We start from the raw sequence: 25314 nt of genomic DNA, 5'->3' as shown, positions 1-25314 counted from the left end.
ATCATCCCCCTTGAACAATAGGTTCGCAACACAAATTGACACCCATGATGTCAGCTATGTTAATCGTTTTCTTTTTAAAAATTACTTAAGGAGCGGAGGGCAGATGAGTGACTGAGGCGTAAGTTAGAATGATGGCTTAGAGGATTTAATTCCACTAATGATAAGCAAACTTATAACCTAAATAAGACTAGGAGTTTTCCATTATACAGCTTTTCCATTTTAAAAGTATTTGGTCTGTTGAATAATATCTTGACAATAAGTTGAATCTATATATAGCATCCCCTAGCTTTCTTTAAGAAGCTGCATTCAAAGCATGTAGGTCCATGGATGAGGATGATTCATGCAGAGAGAGCACTAAAATTCATCACCAATTTTGTCACTTTTACCATGCTTTTACAGTGTGCAAAAGTTATATCTTTCTGCTACTATACTGGAAGCGGACTGGAAGATGAGTATATAATCTGCATTTTCAGAACATGGATACTTGTTTAGGGTGTTTTTCAAAGCCCCATGGTCACGCGTGTTATCCACTCGCCATTGGAAGTGCCCCACCTCCCCCATTAGCGGAAGCCAAAAAATTTAGGGGGGACCTCCAAATTTTTTGACAAGCAAAAATAAAGTTATCAACAACAAATTTAGGGGGATCGTCCCCTACTTTCGCCGCCTATGCCCCCCCCCCCCCCTTCCGGAATTACCGGAATGACGCTGTGGTAATATCGGAACCGGGATCGGAACTAACGCAACTAAATAAAGCACATTATTTGGCATTGTATCATGAGCTGTATCGGTCCTTGACGTAATAATATTTTTTTCAGTTTTTTTTTCAGTTTGTGCTTTTCTTTATTTTTTCTTTGTAATTTTGATTGTATTTGTTATAACTTCAAAAATGTAACTCATTTTCTCCGCGATCCACCTCACTGAACTAGAATTGATCCAGCTATTATTACGTCATACTGTATGACGTACATGGCTAGCATCATCGCTATTTTTGTATTCACAGTACCACAGCTCCACTCAGCTAGCTAGCTCAGCTCAGTCTCAGTTCTGAGAAATACTGCCGATTTGTAAGTTTTATCTTTTTTTTCAGTCTAACAACCGTACGGCAATCTGTATTATTATAAGCGTTTAGCTGCATTACCGATTCGTGTAAGACTTATATTTATTTCTAACGTGGTTTCTATCGTTAAGGGGTGTGAAATGTGAATAAAAAACATTAAAGCCAAGGCAAGGGCTAATATAAGGCCCAAGGGGAGATATATTATAATTTCGTCGCTGCAGAGTGCAGTATCTAGCTAGCTGTGTTGTTGGTTCGTACCGCTACCGTTCCCGTACCCTAGCCGCTACCGGGCCGTGTCGGCCCGTTGAGGTACGCGTACCTTACGGTGTCCCTGTTGTGTGTCCGGACAGGTACAGGTTGTGTGTCCGGATGATAGAAAGTCATTTGGAAAAATTTACAACTAAAGTAAAGCGAAGTTTCATTAATTTTTAGTACCGGTACCCGGTACAAAATGTTAGGAAATATTTATATAGGCCTAGAGAACAAAATAGAAGATGAGTCTGAGCTCTGCTCTATCTATATATTATTTATAATAAACTCGAGTCTCTAGTCTAGCTAGTAACAAGTTAGTCTTTCTTTAAGTTTTTCTGGATCTGGATCTGGATGTATACGATGCAGGGCCCTTCTGGGCATAAACGCATCGGGTACTTGTTAGAGTCTAGCCCACTGAACTAAAAATACGTGGAAGTCGTGTTCACCCAAGCAAAACAGCGCCGGCGAAATCGATAAGTCACGTGACCGCCGCCATTTTGCTAGGTCAATTGTTCGAGAGCGCGCCGTAGAAGGCAATTGAAAATATGTGCAAGATGCAATATGTTTTCTCTATAAATATAAAATTAATAGTGTGGCAAAGTGTATTTTAATGTCATTAAGCCAATCATGTACAAACATATTTCTATATGCACAATGTACTGGGACCTGGTAATTCATGTAGTTAAAAAAACGGTTTAAATCAGGGTGACCAGATTTCACAAAATGAAATACGGGACAATCGCCTCATCAAAGAAGGCTACACGATGTTATACTTGTGAAAAAAATAAAAAGAATTGGAAGGGAGGGATAACGAAAGAATGAAGGAGAGAAAAAAAGACGAAAGAAAAGAAATGAGAAAGAAGAAAGAACAAATGAAGGGGAAAATAAAAGCGGAAAGTTAGAATAATCAAAAGGACGATGAAAGAAAGAATAAAAGAGAAAAAAAAAAGGTTTCCGTCATTCTTTGAATTTACCCAATATAGAAAGAAAGAAAAAGAAAGAAAGGGAAGATGTGTGAAAGACAAAATAAGAAAAAGGAGGAGGAAACAAAGAATAAAGGAAAGAAATTTTTTTTTTTCTTTGAAAGAAGAAAACGGGAAGGGAAAATGAAGGAAGGGGGAGTTAAAGAAAGAAAGAATAAGGGGAAAGAAGAAGAAGGAAAAAAATAGAGAATGAAAGAAAGAATGAAAGAGAGGGAGGAAAGATTGAAGGGAGGAGAAAATAAAAAAAATAATGGAAGGAGAGAAAAAACGAAAAGAAAAAGGTGAGGAAGGGAGTAAATAAAAGTATAAGGAAAGAAAGAATGACGGAAATAAAAATGGCAGATACGGAGGAAGAAGGAAAGAAAGAAAATTAAAACACAGAAAGGATCAGGAAAGAAAGGTATGAAATATTAAAAGATGTAGATGGAACAAAAAAAAAAACAAGGATAGAAGGATGAAGGATAAAAAGGAAAGAGGAAAAAGTTCAAACTTCAAGCAAACAAAAGCAATCCAGTCATCTAACAGAAATTATAATGATATTTGGTGTTTTTTTTTAATTTTGGAAAACTAAGTGGTTTAGAAATGAATAAAATTTCAAAGTGAAACATTGTCAACTTACAAATGAGAGGAAACAGCGCCGGCATCCTACACAACAAGACTCAAAAAGCTAAAACAACTGCATGTAGATCCCGTTATGAAAACTAACAAAAACTTGTTCCTCCGATCCTATTAAATCAGTAATCTGAGAATTATGATCATAAACATTTTCCGCCGATTTTGTGATTATTTTGGTGGAAAAACTGTTTATCATGTGAGATTGTTTGCATCATTATGCTCCGATCCTACATGCATAGAGCCTGTTTCACACACATGCAGGCAATAATACTAACCTCGTACAAGTGTGAGTGACAGGCAGGAAGCCAGCTCGTTTGCAATGTATTTGGTTAGGATAAAAATCACCCACAGAACTTGCAAAAGTTTTAGTTATCGATTTATTGTTGTCTCTGCTTCGTCATTCTGTTTGGTTATGTGATGAAAATTCGTCACTTTTTAATTTATCAACTATATTTTGTTCAATATTCTAAAAATACGGGACAGATATGTCCCGGGAAGGGTTTGTCGGGACGCCGGGACAAATTAAGGAGCAAAATACGGGACGATCCCGGGAAATACGGGACGTCTGGTCATTTGACAAGAGGTAGTGGTCTTTTTGTGCAATTTTTGACTTGTGGAATATTTCATACTCACCAGGATATGCATATAACTGGTATGTGAAAATAAGCGAAATTTAGTGCAACAACTTTTTAAATGGAATTACCATTGGTATGACTTTCTGATTTGTGCTCTAATAGTAAACTTGTTAGAGTTGACTTGGTTTTGTCTATCCATCACCCATTCCTTTATGTAAAAGTGTATTGATGTAAGCACATGTCGCGCAACATCCATGCTCTTCCAAATTAAATTTCATAAGAATTCAAATTCTATTGTGCCCATTTTTACATACACTGTACTTTATAGTAGATATTTTCTTGCTGAGCACACGAAGGTCCAACTTTGAAGGCTCATTAAAAGTAACAACCTTCTTGCCCTTAAACTTCTATTCAATTTTTCACCCTGAATGTGTGATTGAAGAGTATGAGAGGGAGGGAAGGGAATATTTACTAAAAATTCATATAGAGAAAGTTGAAGGAAAAATTGTAAAGATGGAGAGAGAGAAAAAGAAACAGACGATCAACGAGAAGAGATGGAAAGAAGAGGAAGATCAAAGAGAAAGAGAGAGAGAGGGAGAGAGAGGGGAAATCGAGGAATGAGAAAGAGGTGAGGAGAGAAAGGCGAGACGAGAGGGAGATAAAAGAGGGCTCGATATAAGGGAGATGGGGAAATAAAAGAAAGATATAATTATGGGGATAGAGAGAGAGGGAATGTAAGAGAGAGAGATGAGAAAGACGAGGAGATGAGAGAGAAAGAAGCCAAAGAGAAAGGAAAATAATAAAGAGGGAGATCGAGATGATATAAAGGAGAGAAAGAAGAGAGAGAGGGGCATGAAAGTAGAAATGGAAGAAATAGAAGGGGATGGAGAGGATAAGAGAGATGGACAGAAGAGGAAAATCAGGGAAAATGAGATGAGATGAATAGTTGAATGAGAAGGGAGGTTTAAAAAAAAAGCTAGAGAAAGGGACATGATTTCTAATCGTTAAAAGATTTTTTTTATGCAACCAGCTAGGCCTACTCAGAAAGCATATTTGTTGTGGGGCCTTTCCTTGTCACAGCGTGCGCGTGAAAAAGGTCGAGTTTTTTATGATTTCATGACTGTATGTTTACTCCCCTTTAATACAAAAATGTGACTAAATCAACATTTTCAGTTATGAAAGTATTCGATAACATATAGTTCATGATGTAACAAAGCAAACTAAAACTTTAAACAGCACAAGGAACACTTTCTTTGCGTTCCTTTCTCCCATCTGCCTATATACACGCAGCATTTGCCGACCAGCCAGTATTGACCTAGCAAAATGGCGGCGCGCTCAGTCGAGCGTAAAGCCCGATGCTCTTCGTTGCCGCACGGCTTTGTGTACGTTGGGAATAGGGACACGCATTCCACGTATCTCTAGTTCAGTGGTCTAGCCTAAGGCCAAGGGGGTTAGTAAGGCAGCCAAAGACAAAGTAAAAAGTAAAGGCTTCAAAAATATAAAGTGTCCGGACACCCATCCCGGAAAGACTTCCTTATGTCCCCTCCACTAATTAAAAAAAATACTTCTCCAAAACCCTCTTCTTTCGTTCTCTTTTCCTTTTTTTTTTCTTCCGGTTGGAACTTGGATTCAAACCTCTCGTTGCAGAACGATGAATCTCCAGTCTCTCGCCTTACTCACTGAGCTAGCAGGAATTGTTGAAAGCCAATGGTTTCATATTCGGTTATCAACCAATATTACGACTAGTCTACTCTCCAAGAGTATTGGGCATTTATTTTTCTGACTAAATAAACCGATGCCATTGGGAATTACACACACTTGAATTTTTGACGGAATAAAGCCATATTTTGGTATGTATCCAACTTTTCCTTCTTAAAGCTCTTAGTCATATGTTACTATTGTTAGATAATTCTTGATAAACCTCCATATTTTTTTTTTCAATTTTAGTGGAGGGGACATATTAATGGAAGTCTTGCCCCCAACCCCCCATCCTAGCTAGCTAACTCGGTCGGTGCGGCGCAGGTTCAGCAAGAAAGAAATTCCTGACCTTGGCTAGCCAGGAGGAGGCTCCTGGACTCAAGAGTAAAAATCATTTACTATGCTCAGCTCAGCTTACCCTCCACGGAGCCATCGATTGCGTCCCATTCATGTGCATGTACGGCGAAAAAAACTGAAACTTTCGCTCCCGAGATTTCTATTTCTAAAAGATCTAGAATCTACCCTTAAAATGTAAATGGGATACAACTTCATTTCCGACATTTCTACGATATTGATTCGATTTTTAAACAAGAATTCATTAAAAAACACAAAAGATTATGAAAAGACGAGGAAAACTTCTTTTTTTTTTCGCTAAGACTACAGCACGCATATGAAACGCACTTTTGAAATTTTCTGACTCTTTCAAATCATTTTGCAATGACATTACGCTGGTTGGTTGTCTCGCTTCCACCACGGGCACCGACACACACTAGCGTACCTACGGGCCACAACCCATACAAAATACATTTCACTGCCCCCCCTGACGAGCTTGAAGACCTTTTTTTTTTTTTTTTTTTTGCTTGTCAATTTTTTTTCTTGTACAATAACCTTTATTTTTGATTGAAGACCTTTTTTTTTTTTTTTTTTTTTTTTTTTGCTTGTCAATTTTTTTTTCTGGAACAATAACCTTTATTTTTTATTGAAGACCTTTTTTTTTTTTTTTTTGCTTGTCAATTTTTTGGGCGGCCGATTTTGCCCCCCCTGTGGAAAATCCTAGGTACGCCACTGCCGACACACGATTCAACAATTGACAAAAACCAATTCATTATATCAGATTTCTTGGTATGAAGTTATGAACAGATGTTTTGCAGTAGGGTTTGGGCAGCAGTGACCATTTTACATGGGTTTATTTATTCCTGCATCTCATTTTATATCCAGTATTCATAAACTTTTACTTTGTATTTCTTTTCTAGTATTTAAACTTTAAATTGTATTTCTTTTAGTTTTAGGGATCAACTTTGATAGAATATAAATCATCATAGGCAGGCAGGACAGAAAGATGATTGGAGGATGGCAGTTACGGTTATCTGACTTCTTACTACCTGTATTCTTAGTTTTGCTTAGTGCGTCACAAGGTCTAGGTAAGCTCCATGTATTGTAGCCTATTTATGGTCAAGGGCAAGGCGGCCATGTTGGGTTACAGGAGATGACCCCCCCCCCCCTCCATTAGTTTTCAAGTCTAAAGGAGGACAGACAAAGATATATAAGAAAGATTACAAAAAGTGATGACTTTGTGTGTGAGCACACAATCCCCTTATTTTGATAAAACAAATACATCCCCCTCAGTTTGAGGTCATGGTGCCCTTTATGCACAAAAGCCCAGTCATGTAGGAAGATGTCCAGAAAATGAAAATAAGTAGGAAACATGACCACACTGAAATTAAGTAAAGATGATTTTCCCCTCCAAAGAATGTAAGATTTCAGTGCTATTTTATCACAGACAGAATGATAGTCTCTCAATATTTTCTTGCAAAGCCAAAGGGCTGTCCATTAGACTTGTTTGATATTTCACAGCAGTCTACGTGTAGTTTATGGGAAGTGGAGTATTCCATGCATTGTGAAAGATTGTGAAATGATTTTTGTTGAGTTCGCAATATTTGGTCCACATTCTTATCCTACATGATTAGGTTTTTGATAAGTTGTTATCCTGGTTTTTTTTTCAGGCCCCTCCCTCACTTTCAAAACTGTTCTGCAGTCCCTGTGTACTTATCCACCTCTCCCTCAAAGATACATTATTGTGCAGGGCCTATGCTGATGGAGATAAGGGATTATTGTGCAGCAAAATGTGTGCATCAGTTGGTTACGCAGTTGTCCCCAATTGAATTTCACAGTTTTCATATTGATAAGAATCATTGATGTCATATTGACAATGTACATGTATCGTAGCTCATATATTTAAAAGTTGCTGAATGACTTGTATTTTCATTGAAGGTGCATTGCGTTTGGTGAATGGCGACGAAAGGTCTGGAAGACTAGAGGTCTATTACAATGAAACTTGGGGAACGGTTTGCAGTGATTCCTTTGCCATAGAGGATGCCAGAGTAAGTGATGAATATGGATGGTTTTCATTATTTACAGGTCGAGGTGGTCCTAAGTTGTGCTGTAAAAAAGTGTTGTACACCATCTATGAAAATATATTGCTTTTCAACAGGCACCCCAACACATACCCCGTGTTTGCTTGAGTATCTCACTGAAATGTTGATTCAAATCTGTTAACCAAATTAATGGTAAAATAGACCAGCCTTCAGGTTATTATCGTGGTGTTTAGGTCAAATTTGATCATTTATGGGCAGTCATTTGAAAATTGTCTATAAACGAGGAAATGTAGAAGTAATATCAAATATATATGTAATGCTTTGAGTTAAACAAACAATAATTATCAACTGAATTTAGAAAGATGATGTAGGAAGTTTTGATATGACATTGAGAATTTGAGTGAAGCAAAAATACTGCATACATTTGTAATTCCGAAGCTTCGTTATTCCGAAGGTTTGGATATTCCGAAGGTTCGTATTTCCAAAGGTTTGTAATTCCGAAGGTTCGTTAGTCCGAAAACGAAATGAGGTTCGTAATTCCGAAGGTTCGTTAGTCCAAAAACTAATGATTAACGAGCCTTATTTCGTTTTCGGACTAACGAACCTTCGGAGCAACGAACCTTATTTCGTTTTCGGATTAACAAACTTTCGGAACAACGAACCTTATTTCGTTTTCGGATTAACGAACCTTCGGAACATCGAACCTTATTTCGTTTTTGGAATTACGAACTTTCGGATTATCGAACCTTCGGAATTACGAAGTGTAACCCAAAAATACATCGTCTAATCTTTTTCTAGGTTGCTTGTCGTCAGCTTTTCCCCTCTAGTGATACCACATCTGTGGAGTACTTTGATAGCTCTAAATATGGTGAAGGCACTGGACACATTTGGTTGGATCAAGTGAGCTGTATTGGATTGGAAGCTACCTTGGATAGCTGTGTGCACAATGCCTACGGCGATCATGATTGCACTCACTCCCAAGATGTTGGTATTTCATGCGAAACAGGTATGTCCAAAGGCAGAGTCCAGAGATATTGAAATGACTTGGATTTGTGTATATTATAATAGAATAAGATAGGGCTGAGTGATATGATAATATTAACATGCATGTAACTTTGCCAAAGTCCGATCTTTTTGGATCAGAAAAATCTGTTCGACCTAGGAAAAAAATGACTTTAGAAGAAGTATAAACACATGTTTTGCGTTATGTGGCCTAAAAAATTGCTTTAACTTGGGCAAACATTTGACATGTAGGTTGACTTCTTATGCAAGATTGCATGTATTTTTACATGCAAACTTCAATCAGTAAACAAGTGCGGCGCCAGGGTATTTTGATTGGGGGGGGGAGTTGGAAATTCAATCTACATTGATTTTTTTTTTTCTCCTCAATTGAATAGCCTAGGATAATATGGAGTGGCATGGCTAAGAAGTCTCTTTGGATACTCCTCTCTCTTACTTTCTTTTTCTTCCTCTTATTCCCCTTTTTGTCCTCAAATTTGTCTTATCTGCATAACAGCAGTGAGACATAGGCGATAGCGGCGGCTACGTCAACGCCAAATGTTAACTATGGTAAAATTTTTGAAATGTCATAACTTTGAATGTAAAAGTGATTATTTCATGAATCTTAGCTGTTAATAAATCAAGTATCACTTATCATTTGGCATGAGTTCCAGGTCACATGATCAAGGGCAAAGGTCATTTAGGTCCATTGAACTTTGACCATGGTGTGGTATCAACATGTTTCTAGATAATGCATGTATTGAAGTATAAGTCTCTATTACATCAAACTTACATATGATTGTTATCAAGTATCGACAACTAGATATGCAATTTGGTCACTGGGTAAAGGTCAAAAGTCCTGGGGCCCGTTTCATAAAACATTTGCCGCAGCGGCAACTCCCATTTTCTGTGGCAAATCTGTGTTTCTGCGGCAAATCTTAAAACAGCGTCAAGTTTCCGTTTCATAAAACTTTGCCGCAGATACTTTCTGCGGCAAATGACAATTTCAGCGGCAATATTTGACGCAGCTCAAGGAGCTGCGGCAAATGACAATTTCTGCGGCAAATTTGACGCAGCTACTTGAGCTGCGTCAAATATTGCCACAGAAACAGCTTTTTCATCAAAATACCAACAATTTTGAGGGCCTAAGAGCCATATTGGTCAATTTTTTGATGATTTTGATTTGATAAATTGCTTTTTGTCATTCTAAATAGAAAATAGATGTATTTTTACTCATTGACAAATAAAAAGTAGATATTTATTGAATCATCATTCATTCTTTTTAAAGTCAAATTTATTTCAATAAATAGATACAGAGGGAACATACATTGTGTTCCTGCAAATTTACACTTTCAAAAAAGCTTTCCTTTATCCTGTAAAAGAATGAACAAATGATGTCTCATTTTGTAAAAGATGTTTCCTCATTGGCTTTTGAGTTTCAATTAGATTCATTTCATAAGTGCTGTTGTTGCTGCTGCTGTTGGTTTTTGCTGATGTGTTTGTTGAAACTCTTGCTGAAGTTGTAGTTGCTGAAGTTGTAGTTGCTGTTAATGTTCCCGGAGTGGTTGTTGGACATCTTGATGTTGTTGAGGTTGCCGGTGTGGTTTTTGCACCTCCTGCAGAAATTGTTTATGCTGCTGTTGTTGTTGCTGTTGGTCAATACTGTCGTTACATCTCCTGTGTGGTTGCTGCTGTTTTTGCTCCTGCTGCTGTTCATGTGATTGAAGTACCTGAAATAGAAATTAATTTATAATGCATATAAGCAAGATACCAAAGTTATTCCTAATTTCATTTTCATTGTTAACCCTTAATAGACTGGGGGGGGTGGAGGCACCTTTCGATACTTTGCAAGATTTCTCCAAATGGACAAGATCCTCAGGCGCCCCCCGGGATGATCTACCAGAATAGCCTCACCTAGTAAGGTTTATTAACAGGATTTTGTACTCATTACATTCAGTTGATTTTGCATCAACTCAATTCATCAAATGAATGTAAAGGGTCTACCAGTAAAAAAAAATTATGTGAGCTTCTTCGGGTAATCTACCTGAGTCCTATTACTCCTTTACTGACAAATTAATAATTAAAAATATGATGAAGTGAATAACTAGCATCTATGTCTTTGCAGTAATTTGACATGTTGCATCTTAGGTGGTAGTGGTGGGGGTCAATAATTATAGAAATGCAGAATATTCATGTACCACTTTGGCAAGAGAAAGCAAGTCACATTATCTACCAATGATTGATATTCGTTTGTTGTTTTTGAAGCTGTAAAAGAAATATCATATATCAATTTAACACCTTGAACTTAGAGTTTAATTCTAAAATATGGACTGGATTTTTGACGAAGAGCAAATCAAGAAGACAAAAATCATTCAAATTGTTATCATGTGACATACTTCCTATGCCAAAGTGAATCAGAATTATAATCAAGAGTGTTTAACTTACAGGTGAAATCACATTTCTAGGCTCTTTGTATGGCTCTCCAAACCCTCCAGTCGTTGATTTTGGCATGGCTTTCTGATACTATCTTGTGTCTTTCTGGAAATGTGGACAAAGCCTCACCTGAAGGAATAAATTAAATTGAAATTTTCAAAAAATGTTTGGCACTTTTTTTTCTCACATGTATACATTGCATGTATATCAAAAGAAAATAAGAGGAAACGTCATTTGACTACTAAGTTTTTACCATGGGGGGGGGGGGGTAAAGGGATCAAGATGGGTTAATATGATGAACAAAAATCCAAACATGCAACAATAGATAATATATAAGGAATCTCTGGTTGAGAAACATCACTTCATATGCTATGCAATTGTTCCTCATAATTTATCTTGCACACACATGTACACGTAGTGAGGATGGGTGAGGGACAGAGAGCGAGCGTTCTCATCGTACATGCAAAAAGTATTAAATCCATCACTGGTGTATAGATGAGGGGGCAATGCCCCCCCCCCCCCCAATGTTTCATGACCAAGAAAAAAAAAGGAATGGGAAAGGGTGAAATAGTCTATTATTTTCTGATTACGTCAAAATCTTTCTAAAAATTTGATTTCTGTATTTAAAAGTTCAACAATTTTGCTCACTCCCTTCGCTCTCTTGCATCTTTGGAGAACTTTTGTTCCATCCGCCATATTTAGCCCTCTCAAAATATTTGGCTCATTACGCCACTGAAATGCATTGTAAGAATTTTATATTTTAATGTAAACCTAATCTAACCCTAATAAGACTGCCAGGGTATCTTGGAGGCAGGAAAGATGGGCGGAAGGGGGGTGGGGGCCCTCAAGATCTTGACCGTTAATTGCGCAATTGTGAAAAAATGCAACATGCCTGTCACAGATGAAAAAATTGTATATTTGATCGTTCTAAAATTATTTAAATTTATTTGTAATCAATAAATTTTACTTATTCATGCATGAAATTAGAATTTGGCTGGAAATCTATAAACAAAGCCCTTGAAGTGTTTTTTTTTTTTCAGACACATAAACGTTAAATGATATCAAATTCCATTCATCTGTATTTTTTTTTTCTGAAGTATTTCTTTGTTGTTTTATTTTACTTTTTTTTTATATTGTTGACAAAATTTTCTGATCATAAGCAACTTGAAAGTAATTGATTTTAATCAGTAAAAATAAAAATTACCGGTATGATACAATTATGAATTTTGGCTAGAAACAGAATTTGCATTGGATTTGTTCATGAAATCACATTTTATAGCAATTCTGACATGTACTTACACAACGTTGCGTAATTACAGAACCGGGTACCCATGTGTCACAAATTTTGTCTGAAAACTCATGAATCTTTAAAAAAAGGCATATAATGACGCGGCACCATCTTTCACGTTGTGGATTTATCGCGAACATTTTTGAGCCCCCCCACCGCCTTTTTAGGGTTAAATCAGATTGCACATCATGATGGGTTTTACTGATATTCATTCTGCAACCCATATTTCAAAGACTATCCATCATATCTGACATTGATTTTTACCTGTGGCTGCATGTTAGTCTCTGCTTTTCTACAACTGTGGCCAAATATTCTGCAACAAGTTCATTAGATGGGCCCTTGGCATTTTTCTTATTGTAGGAGACCGGCAAGCCCTGGCTTTGAAGTTCCTGGTCTATCCTTCTCCAGCTGCAATATCTGGTCAGTTGAGGACTGGGGGGCTTTGTGTCAGGAGTGGTCTTGGTAGTGGCGGTGGCAATGGTGATGGCAGTGGCAGAAGTAGACTTGGTGGTGGTGGCATTAGTAGCACTGATGGTGGTGGCAGCAGTGGTGGTGGTGACTGCAATTGCAGCATTGTTGATGGTGGTATACGCCTCATCACGACCAACATTTGCTCCTGCTGCCATCTATTATGTTTTAAGTAGAATAAACATTGAAACATTTGATTATTAACACATCAACTTCAGAACACTAGTATATTGATAATAAAACTTGTAGATATAGCAGTCAAAGCATAAAATGAACTTCCACAGAAGAGTACATGTACCTTCTTCTAATAGAATTTCAGACCACCTTGAGGATGTTATGCTCAAAGCAAGGTTTTTATTTGACAACATTGGTCAAAGAGAAACATGGATTTAAATCTCAGAATACAACTCGTATCATTGGTTGATCAATAGTACTGTACAATACCCCATTCAGATATACCTTGACCAATTATTTCTTGTTGAAACACATATGTCTTTGTTATCAATCTTGTAGGGTATAGAGAGCATGCTGATTCTATAGCTATCAGTGTTGTGTACCGAGGACGGCCTCGGGACCAGAATTTGCGTCCTCGGCCTCGAAGCCTGATGTCTCGGCCTCTGTCTTGATGTCTCGGCTCCGAGGCCTGACAAATGCAGTCATTTCCAGCACATAAATTGTGTCCATCATCAACGCAATGTGAATTTCTAATGCACACACTATTATTATAGATCTAGATTCCACCCCACCCCCCCCCCCCCTCTATAGATTATATGTACCGGTAATATATATATATTTTGCCTGTTTTTAAAATTTATTCTATTTATTTATTTTTCAATTTTTTACATTCATTTATTCATTTATTTATTTTTCTTGAGGGGGGGTCAATGGTCAATTGAATTCAACAAAAAACAGGCAAATTTTTTTAGCGGTCTCTGTCTCGGCTGACCCAGCCTAGGATACAACACTAATAGTTATGCATTTAGATATGATTCACACATAGAAGTGTTGTATTGTCTAAATTTAAAAAAAAAATGGTCTATTGAGAGACACATTGCTAACGTCGATGCATAAACTGTAAGCTCAAAAAAGCAAAAGTAGCCCCGGTATCGATCTGCCATTTTGTTTTCAATTTTGAAAGCAGGAGAACGAAAGCGACATAACTTTCGCCTTTTTTGAGCTTACACTTTATGCATCTACGATAGTATTGTGTCTCGATAGATCTTCATCCATGTAATATATAGGCAAGTGCATAATTTTCCCCCTTTAATTTGGGGTGATATGGTGACCACAATTCTACCCCATTTGTCTGCCAACTAGCCCAGGAGCTGTCCGTGTAATACACGGACAGCTCCTGGGCTGCAGCCTGTACAGCGGGCCGCAGTTGCCTGGGTTACTCGAAATCTATCACAAAATCAGATTTTTTATAGAGTCTAGATCTAGAAGTACTTATATCCTCTAAAAAAGGCCCAAATTTTTGCTAACTGACTCACAGCTTTCAAAAAAAATAATTTTGCCTTTTTTTTATTACTGTCTGGCCACCAAACTGTTTATACTCGCAAGCCACCCCCCCCCCCTGAAAACTATAAGAAAAACAATCCCTCACAGTTACAGAGAACACTATTTGTGACAGTCACCCCCCCCCCCCAAAAACAAAAACAAAAAAAAAAAATAGGCCTATGCCAAAGCCAAACATGAGCGTGAACACCAATCAACACCCATCATAGACAGGAATAACCGTCGTTTCTGGGGATTTATTCAACAATTTCTGACATTTTACTGTAATCCCCTTTACATTATGTATGGTGAGTGGAGCCAACGTAGTTCAGCGGAACAACCAAAATACAGAGACTGAAGCTTTTGGTCTACACACCCATCAATGCTCCTCGAGACTTGACTGTATTTTTGTCGCCCACAACAACCCAAGCCACAAAAAAATAAAGGCTCACTCTCACACAGCTGTTCACATATCGCACTGAATTAGGTAATTAAAGACTAAAGTCAGAAAGAAAGACAGATGCAACTCAAGTCGCAACGCCGCTCATTCGAGCTCCACCCCACACACATCAACACTACTGCCGTGTACTACGCCGAAGCTCCGGGCTAGCGACCACTCGGCATCTCGATGATGCCTCCACGATATCCCCGGGCAAAATGCATGTTTACCTCGTAGAAAACGATGGAAATATGATATGTATTATCAATGTCATTCTTTCGGAAGTGATTTATTTATTACTTTATCAAATGATGTAATAATTGAATAAATACAATAATTAGAAATTACTTACATCTCCGATTCAAATTTTACTTCAATTCTGTCACCATCAAAATTTTATCGCAGACGACGTGTGTGAAGAAAAAAACCGACTGTTAGCTGCAAATCAGGCTCGTTCACGAACTATTTTTAATTTATTTATTTTTATTTACGATAACAATTTGTCATAGCTTTTATGAAACGGATATTTGCAACTATGACAAGTTGCCATTCCAATAACAAGATTTGCCATAGATATGGGAGATGTTACAGTTGCAAGTCAAAAGTTTTATGAAACGGGCCCCTGTAGGGTCAATAAGCTGTTATCCATGAAGACAATTTTACTATGTGTTAAGATAATGTGGAAACTATGTTTAATCTAGGACTAGTAATTATTTCAAACTAGGATAGTGATAGTGATTATATTTTGATTGGGGGGGGAGTTGGAAATTCAATCTACATGTAAAGATGATTTTTTTTTTCTCCTCAATTGAATAGCCTAGGATAATATGGAGTGGCATGGCTAAGAAGTCTCTTTGGATACTCCTCTCTCTTACTTTCTTTTTCTTCCTCTTATTCCCCTTTTTGTCCTCAAATTTGTCTTATCTGCATAACAGCAGTGAGACATAGGCGATAGCGGCGGCTACGTCAACGCCAAATGTTAACTATGGTAACATTTTTGAAATGTCATAACTTTGAATGTAAAAGTGATTATTTCATGAAACTTAGCTGTTAATAAATCAAGTATCACTTATCATTTGGCATGAGTTCCAGGTCACATGATCAAGGGCAAAGGTCATTTAGGTCCATTGAACTTTGACCATGGTGTGGTATCAACATGTTTCTAGATAATGCATGTATTGAAGTATAAGTCTCTATTACATCAAACTTACATATGATTGTTATCAAGTATCGACAACTAGATATGCAATTTGGTCACTGGGTAAAGGTCAAAAGTCCTGTAGGGTCAATAAGCTGTTATCCATGAAGACAATTTTACTATGTGTTAAGATAATGTGGAAACTATGTTTAATCTAGGACTAGTAATTATTTCAAACTAGGATAGTGATTAGCTTGAATCAGAAATTAGGTCAGTTTGATTTCAGATTACTGGGTCTAGGTCATACAGTTATTTCATATCAATTAGATTGGATAAGAATGATAATTTAATAGCAAATTGAATGAAACTTGTATAAGAATATTGGATACGACAAATGAATAACGTGTAAAGTCAAGATTAACAAACTTTAATAGGATTTAGTTATTATTAGATTTATTTTTCTCTCTCTCTCTGAAAATTATTCATCTTTTTAAAGACAGCACTACTGCTTTATTGAATCAATTAATGCAGGTGAGATTGCCAGAGGCATTTCACTTATTCCACCAAAAAAAAGATTTAAAAAAGATATGAGCCAAATCGGATTGGTATCCTTCTTTGTGCAGAATTTGTTTGATAGTCATATGTTATCACCAGTATAATGGAAAGGCACTCACATTTGTTGTATCTTTTGCTTTTTCTATTGGAAAGAAGTATCTGTTTTGCTTATTTCACCACTTAAACCCACAAGCTCCTATGTTGTATCATTCTATTGCTTTTCTATTTCTGCTTTCCTCAGCTAGAGGTGGTCACAGTTTCTCCGTATTTGCTTTTTGCCAAAGGTTATCGCATGTCTGCTTTCTGAAATAAGTTAACTGTATCTCAGCTATGGTGTTTGTGTCTATTTGTTTTTTTATTTTTTATTTTTTTACTGAAAGGAGAGTCAGAGAGATCAGGAGGTGGTTATAACTTCTGGAGCCAAAGTGGATCATGGACAGGTACTGGTGTAGGAGTCTTCATATGTTTCATCGTTGGGGGCTCAGCATACAAAAGGAGGCAAATACGATTGAGGCAAATGCAACAGCACAATGGTGTTGTTCATCCCCCTTGTGGCATCGCGGGGGCTTGTGGTACTGGGGGCAACCCCCGACCCTTTACCATCCAAACACCACCGGCGCAACCGAGTGAGCCCCGCCCTTATCCAGTTCAGACCTATTCACCCGTTTACCCGCCTCCAGTGCAGGATCCTTCAGGATATCCTACCCAGCTCCCTCCTGTTGAAAATACTGGACCCTACCCTCCACCATACCCAACCAATCAACCTGGAGATGCACCACCATTGAATCAGCCGCAAAGTGGTATTATACAAGAAGGTGACCTTCCCCCTCCACCAAGCTACAATGATATTGTCAAGCGATAGAAGCCAAATCTCTGGTTTCCTATTTTCCATTGTAAGTCTATGTAAACAGAATCTTACGATTTGCTTTGCCTGCTTTCTTTAGAGATAAATCATGAATCAATGATGGCAGGGATACCATTTTGTAGTTGAATTGCAAAAGGGCCATGAACGCATCCAAAGCTTGTAGATGTCCCCCTGGTTCATTTTAGGAGAAGCTCTGCTTTGCCAAAGTGAGAGCAGTTGAGTAGTTGCTTCGTTAATGCATATTGTGTGTTTTCTGGGAGAAATTGACCATAATTGAATAAACATTGGTTATTCTTTTGTGGTGTGGGTTTTGCAGTTTGGAATCAGAATATCAGATGATCTCTTAATTGCTCATTTTCAGTGTGGATTTGTTTACTGGCTTGTGTGCCTGTGGACCCTTGAAATATTATCAGTTTCTCTGCTTGATGAAACTTGTGAACCTAAGGGAGGGAGCTTAGTTATTGAGCACTGTGCATTATAATCATTGTCCAATGAAACAAGCTATTATGATGAACAAAGTACTTAAGATTCCACTTTGGAATCCAGTATGCATGCATTAATTGTTGTTTTGTGAAACGAACCTTGAGCAAGCTTAATGCTGTTAGGAACAGCCTTTGCATCATAGTATTGGTCTATTTTTGTTTGATTTAATGATGTGGTTTTCTGTTCTTTGGTTGTTAATGTGAATATATAGTAGACTGGACAGGAATAAGTGGATCTCCTGTTTAGAATTGATTCCTTCTTTTATATAGAAGCACAGGATTAGTAAGAAAAGGCAGAATGTTTAATAGTATTGAAATTCAAGAAAAGACTGTGAAGAATTAGCTTTTGTGAAAAATCATTGTTTTTGTTTAAAATTGCCTTTCCCTCATATTCCTGCTGTATCCAATTTAACCCCTTATATGATTACTTTTTTTTCTTGTAGGAGAAGACTCTGGGACTCAAAATGCAGGTTCCTTCTGGCATGGTAGCGCAAAATGGATGGGCAGCGTCATATTTGTAATTGTGATGAGTATTGCGTGTGCAGGTTCTGCATATAGACAGAGACAACTATACTTGATGCGGCATCGGCAACAAAACAACAATGACACAAGCACAGTCCCTGCTGCTCCGGTTGATAACCCAGGATCTATGCCCTATACGACTCAACAACCCCCACAGCAACCGAGTGAGCCCCGCCCTTATCCAGTTCAGACTTATTCACCTGTTTACCCACCTGCCTCTACAGGGGGTGCCCCACCAGATAACCGATACCCCACACAGGCTTACCCGCCTCCAGTACAGGATCCTTCAGGAGCCACTACCAAGCCCCCTCCTGTCAAAAATACTGGACCCTACCCTCCACAGGGAGCCTCTGCACCATACCCAACCCATCCACCTGGAGATGCACCACCATTGAATCAGCCGCAAAGGGGTAATATACAGGAAGGTGACCTTCCCACTCCACCAAGCTACAATGATGTCCTCAAAAGATAGGAGCAAAGTCTCATGAGCCAGGTCTCAAAGTAACTTTTCTATTGCCAGTGGAAGTAAAGTTTCTCTAAAAGTTTGTTTGTTTTATTCATGTTAACATCATCATTCCTTTGTGAGCATAAACCAGAGATTGTCAGTTGGATTTGGTTCTACGCTTTATACTTTGATGACATTGAAAGCCAAAGTTTAGTCACATTTGAGTAAAAGTTGGAATGTTGAAAAATAGGTTGAATCTATTATGAACCAGATTTTTTTATTTTATATTCATTTTTTTTTTTGGGGTAGGGGTTTATTACGGTAGTTCACATTTTGGCAGTATATGTGGCACTTCATATTGTGGTCTAATATAAAACACATGCATAACCTCACAGCATTATGAAACACCATTAACTGTATTTTTCTAATTCATGGATGCATTCATTTTGCAATTATTGTATCAATTATTTAAAAATGCTGGAGGTGCCATTACGAGAAGAAAAATTGCCTTTAATTAAATAAGCAATCCTCAGTATTCATTGCTATAAACCGGTCTGTTGATTTTGAATGACTAATGTGTTGAAGATGAATAGTGCCTTTGCATTCTACCACCATTCAATTGTAAATGTACAATGCTTTTTAATCAGTTTCAGTTATATGTTCATTGTTTATAGCCAAGTGTATTGGAGAATAATGCTGACATTAGTGTCAGTTCTGCCAAGATCAAGCTGTGGAGGCCAATTTTTACATTTCTTCATGTATCAAATGAGCTCTTAATTGATATAATCTTGCTTAGGGCTGAATTTTTATCCATGTTTGATCATGAAAACAAGAGTTAATACCAATTTCTTTTGAGTGATAAAGTAGAGCATTGATATAGATATTTAATGAAAATAATATCTTTACAATTGATTCACTGCCCTTGTCTGAGATTAACCAATCATACACTATACCTTAAACATCTGTCTTGTACATGTTCATTTTCAATATTTGGCAGCCTCCCTTTTTGCAACTTGCCATCTTATAAATGTTAACATTGAAAAATTAAACTATTGGCCCTTACCTATTCAATTCTGGAAGTAAATTTGTTGATTTGCCAAAGTAACAAGTTTTGTGTAACCATAAGCAAATTTTGTCGGCAGACACATAAACTATATAGGATAGTCCCAAATGCATCAAGACAATCAGTTTAAACACAAACAAGGGAAATCCAACCCTAATGACAAATAAGAGGAGGAAATTGGTGATTTAAACAAAACCTGATAAACTGTTAGGAAAAAAGTTATGGAATTGAACTTAAATCACTGTAATGATCAGGGAATATCATATTGTCTGAATAGGCAGGCTCTTTGATGTACGCCTGGGACAACTTGCACATTTGCTTTAATAATTACACAATATATTTCTGAAATGCTTTTCTCCCAAAATAAATATTCCAGAAACAATTTGTTCTCATATGAGGACCTATATATTCCATGACATAAATTAATTAATGCCCTGAGGTGAAGGGCAGATTCCTAAAGGAAAATGCAAAAAAAAATCCAGTATTATCAATAAGGATGAACTTGGACACCAAGATGAGTTTAACACACATCTCTGGAAAAACAAAAAATATCCCCATAACCATTTTTTTTCACCAAATAATAATTGTATATGATGCTATGAGGCAGTACTTAAATTATATCAGGGACATGAATATTATTGAAACAAAACGGAACCACATGAATAACTTTTTCAGAGGTATATCCAAAGTCACTCATGCATCCAAATTTTTTGTTGAATGGATAATCAGAAAGATGACCCATTGATTAATAATTGACCTACCAAATTGTCAATTTTATTCCCATGGCTTAGGTGATCTTACTTTTCAATCATCCATAATTCCATATTATTAGTTAAATTTCTTACAAACTTTCACCAGTCTAGTTTCTTATTTCTAAACTTTCTTTCAGTTGATATTATTACGAAGGTCGCATTCTCATCAAATAGAATAATGAGTATGCAAGTGTTGTGATAAATGTACAACTAATTTTGTTGTGTCGGTGCAAGAACGCCTGTAGCAAAACATTTTAGTGCACCCCATTCGTGCAGAAACGCCTTTACACAATGTCCCTATGCGTGCTGCTATGCAAAAGTGTGGTGTTAAGAGCCTTCTTGCATTGACACGACGATATGTGCATTTGAGTGGTTCATTCTCATAGTGGAATAACATTTATTCACAAATAATATTTGATAGTACATTTTGCACGATTCTCATATGCACTGCAAGTACACAAATCTAACATAACTATACTTTATTAATGTTGAAATATAATTATCATAGTAATGTGCCATATTTTACTTTAAACTTAATTTCACAATGGAAATACAGATAGGGACATCATTTACATTCTCTTCACCCCTGTTATACATGTATAGCATTCCAAACCATGCATTGTACTTGAATATGATCTAAGGCTGAACATTCATAACAATTTTCTTACATAAAAATTATAGGAATGCTTTAAAATCACTTCAGTACTATTCGGTTTGGTATTTAAGTATTCGAAAAACATTTCCATCATTATATATTGTGCTATTGATATTTGCTGAAAGGTTCTTATTTGTATATATTGCAGTAAAGTATATTAACCATAAAGTAAAGTATATTTCTAGAAAAATTGTCTTTCACTTTTACTTCACGTAGCTGATATCTTGTGCGGGTAATGTAGCAAATACAGTTGCTCTGTGAATATGCATTGCAACTTAAATTATCATTCTATATGTGTGTAATCAGATTTGGGCTGAAAAGTGTTCTTAAATCCTAAGAGGCTTTCAGCTTATAGCTGTTTTTAATTAATGTACTTAATTTAAGCTGAATTTGAGAAGCATTTTTTTTTTTCTGATAGTATTACATCAATCGTGGAGTCCACACTTCAATGCACACATACATGTATATGAAGCCTTATACACACATCGGCAGGGAGAGTTTGTGTATTTTAAACAAAAGCATTATACCGGTATATTTCAAGTGCAAGTCACAGTCACACAGAATCGCAGAAATCATTGTAATAGTGTAACAAGACAAGTTCTGTATTTGTGTCAATGTGTATGACATGCAATTTCTAAGAGTTCTCAAGTTTGTAAAGTTAGTTCTTAATAAACTTTGATAGCTGCACTGATATGTAGTTTTTGATAATTATTATATCACAGTTTGTACATGTAATGTAGCGGATATTTCTTGTCATAACTATCTTTGTAAGCCAACTGCAAGACACATGAGGAGACTTTCAAATTGTATGCTGTTTGTTATGATTATGATATTGTAATGTCAGGGATATTTTCACTCTGATATTTTCTCTCAAAAAAGATTGTGTGTAAACATGGATTAGTCACAAATATACAGTCCTAGAAAAAAGGAAATCGGGATTTCCACATATTTTTCTTCAAAGGCAAATTATGATATTTTTTTTACATCATCATACAATTGATTTATTCCTCTACATTTTGATACCTATATTGTAATATGTGACGAAATACTTCATGCATTAATGAGCAAGACGAGTTTTAGATTTTAATATAAAGATCAGGTTGCGCAGAAAAATTGGACAAGTTTGGTTCGTGATACGACAACCTGTGCTTATTTGATGATTGACTCATTAGGCATTCTTTTTTTTTCTTTGTTAGGTTTCTCTCACTGATCCCTGAAATGAGAGTCGATTCAGATTCTTAGAGTTTTTGCGCAAATCGTTTGTGATAGGCCTCAATATTTATTGTTTGTAACCTGCCATGCGTTAATGATATGCTAAGCTGTTGGTCTCAAATTAAATATGAGATTCCACTCTTACCATAAGTATCAGATTCATAGTAAAAGTATGTTTAATATTGATTGTGAAATCTATCTTGGAAAACAGGTTTCCTTTTTTGTGGGACGCACTGTATATTTACTGCATAATCAATAAATTATTGTGATTTTATTTGAAATCAAAGTATTCAGTTTGATATCAGTGATCAGTGATATTCTTAACATTATATTGTGATTTTGATTACTGCGTAGTCACATCATTTGTTATACAGGATATATTTCGTGTAGTGATTGTAATGTAAATATCTTGATGTATACACCTAGTGCCAACACTCTTTTGTACTGCTGATGAAGGATGATACAGACATCGTTGATTTGAAGTTTGTTGGGCGTGGATTTAAAAATAATGTGAACAAAGCAAATTGATCCTACCCCCTTGGATGTATTATTTGCCATTTTCTATGTATTTGAGGGAATGTTTATATAATTTTTCCTAAATTTATTTTTGTATGTTATTATCATCATTATTTTTTGTGGGGAGGGGGTGGACGAGATGATTTATATTAGTAATGCGGCCCAAAATTTAGTTAAATCTCTACCAATTTAAGTATTTTCTGTCCAGCAGAAATCCAATATTCTGGATTTGCCTCACTCCACCAAGGGAGTATGTGGTATTATTGAACATTCCTGTAAACTGCAATACTCTGAGAGCAGGCAGAAGCTATCACAGGTTAAAGCTGAAATTGAATTACGAACAGCTAAAATTGTAATCAAGTTTGATTAAATAATTCTATGAAGTTTAATTGGTCTACAAATACTTGAAATTGAGTTTGCCTCTTATATATTCACCCCAGAGGCAATACTTTCCAAGAAATCTCTAGAAGTATCTTATGAAGTGAGAATGTTTTTAATTTGGTTTCAAATATTGTATGAAAATGTGAAGCTTTATTAGTATTTATTCATTTTTTTTATTTATTTATTGGTATATACTTGACCAGCAGCACATGCTGAAAAGGTCAATTTCACCAAAAAATTGGTGAATTACAATATTACAAGCAACAAGCAAATGAAAATTATTCTATATCAAAACTTAACTCTTGATTTTGATTACTTATTCATGTTTTATTCATTTGATTTATTGTTTATAGTTGGGTTTATTTTTCTTGTTAAAGTGAATTTATTTTCATGCGGATCCACCACTGAGGGTAATAGTCATTTACATGTAGTTCCCTGTGTTCAGGCTTTGAGAACGATATTCCAATATACTGATGTGTTCTTCTATATTGTATATCATATTTTAATATTATGTTTTAAATTTTTTTACTGCTCAAGTTTTCATGCAATTGTATGATATGTGTATGTTTTATTGGAATTAAATAAATGAATTGAATATCATGAATATCATATTCATTCATTCTTGGTAACCTATTTCCATTGCCCCTTTGGGCTTTGGGTGTCTTTCTATAAACTAAAATCATGAAACAAAATATACTACGATATTTAAAGTTATCTTATATGTATATTTTGTGTGTGTTGTTTTTGCAATTTGCAAATAAATATGTATCAATTAATTAACACAACATTGTCTTTTGTTTGTTTTTTTGTAATTTTTTCTCCTTTTTTATTTGTTTCATTTGTTACACCATTAAAGATATTTCCTTATCTGGGCGTTGTGGCGTGCGCCTGTAATCCAAGCTATGCGGGGAAGTTACAAATTGATGCAGAGGTTCGAGCCCTGGTCACGTCTTTCGGATGGTGACGTTAAAGGTCGGTCCCAGACGTAAATAATCATATCTGATTGATACACGTCTGACAAAACTCAAATACACACACACACACACACTTATAAGTAACACCAGGGTCCTATTTCATAAAGACTTGGTGTATAATAAAAAGTGCATAATTTCTCTAACAAGTTTACTATTAGCCAATCAGATTGAAAGATTTCAGTAGCTTTTAACTGTTATGGCAATTTTTTTTCTGGGCAGTTCCATTAAATGATCAACCTTATTGTACATGAGACCCCCACTACTCTCGAGTCTTACGTCACTTCATAAACTGACCATATCATGGTCGTTTGAGAACATTACAGACTGAAAAGCCAGAAATCAGAGACAGAAAATTTCATGAAGGTTCCACATATAGGGGGTCAAACATATATATTTTATGGAATTGCCCTACTGTATAACAAGTTTTACGAACGGGCCCCAAGGATATTTTAGTGGTACAAGATGACTGAATTCTCAAATGCATACTTTTATAAACTGAGTGGGAATCGAGTCAAATTGAATACAGTTTTAAGACAGTACTGCTGTGAAAAGGTATAGGTCTTATTCCGCACAAAAAAATGCTTTAACTTGTCTCTTTTGCCGAATACCATATGGAAACTTCAACTTTGACTAGTTGCCAAGTCCTGCCTTGGTTGGCGTTTCATAAAGCAGTTTGCCTAAATTTGTGCACAACTTACTGCATGACTGGAAAATGTTATTGGGTGCTGAACAAATGCATATAGAGATTTAATTGGGCATAATGTCATGCAACGTTACAAACAGCTTTAAAAAGTCTGCCTGTTTTGGTACTTCCATGTACCATATTAATCAAGTTATCATGATAAATAATTACTTTCCATGCATCATCCCCACAATTTTGAAATTGAGGGAGAGATGAGGTAACAAGGTAGCAACAGTTTTGGTGGCAACAATAAATATTAAAGACAGCCAAGATTATTAACGAATGAAAAGAATGTTGAAATTATGAGAAAATGCTTCCCTTTGCTTTATAATACTTAAGCAATTGAGATTATGAATTTTGCGTAAAGTGAATTTGGAAGGTGATCTCCTTAATTGT

The 25314-nt window shown here is 36.3% G+C and overlaps 1 protein-coding gene across 6 annotated transcripts; it reads left to right on the top strand.

Annotated features, from left to right (window-relative positions):
• The first annotated feature begins 696 nt into the window (after positions 1–696).
• LOC129253982 (soluble scavenger receptor cysteine-rich domain-containing protein SSC5D-like) lies at positions 697–24047 on the top strand. 6 transcript variants are annotated; one of them, XM_064095155.1, is made up of 6 exons: positions 697–796; positions 6464–6601; positions 7452–7561; positions 8354–8561; positions 16750–17262; positions 18160–24047. In XM_064095155.1, the coding sequence occupies exons 2-5, from the start codon at positions 6520–6522 to the stop codon at positions 17229–17231; spliced, it is 882 nt and encodes a 293-aa protein (XP_063951225.1). In that variant the 5' UTR covers positions 697–796; positions 6464–6519; the 3' UTR covers positions 17232–17262; positions 18160–24047. The 6 variants fall into 6 exon arrangements, with proteins under 6 accessions (XP_063951225.1, XP_063951224.1, XP_054748401.2 ...); XM_054892426.2 differs by lacking the exon at positions 697–796 and adding an exon at positions 866–1064; XM_054892427.2 differs by lacking the exon at positions 697–796 and adding an exon at positions 1041–1146.
• Positions 24048–25314: the final 1267 nt, after the last annotated feature.

Source organism: Lytechinus pictus, chromosome 2 (assembly GCF_037042905.1).
Source record: "Lytechinus pictus isolate F3 Inbred chromosome 2, Lp3.0, whole genome shotgun sequence".
NCBI lineage: Eukaryota > Metazoa > Echinodermata > Echinoidea > Temnopleuroida > Toxopneustidae > Lytechinus > Lytechinus pictus.
This window is presented reverse-complemented; position numbering and strand designations above follow the sequence as displayed.

What these genes read in the sequence shown, in the direction of transcription:
- LOC129253982 (XM_064095154.1), top strand. Translation starts at nt 6,520, where the DNA reads ATGATTGGAGGATGGCAGTTACGGTTATCTGACTTCTTACTACCTGTA. An exon ending in TTGCCATAGAGGATGCCAGA is followed by an intron (nt 7,562 to 8,353) that starts GTAAGTGATGAA and finishes ATCTTTTTCTAG; the next exon opens with GTTGCTTGTCGTCAGCTTTT. An exon ending in TGGTATTTCATGCGAAACAG is followed by an intron (nt 8,562 to 18,159) that starts GTATGTCCAAAG and finishes TTTTTCTTGTAG; the next exon opens with GAGAAGACTCTGGGACTCAA.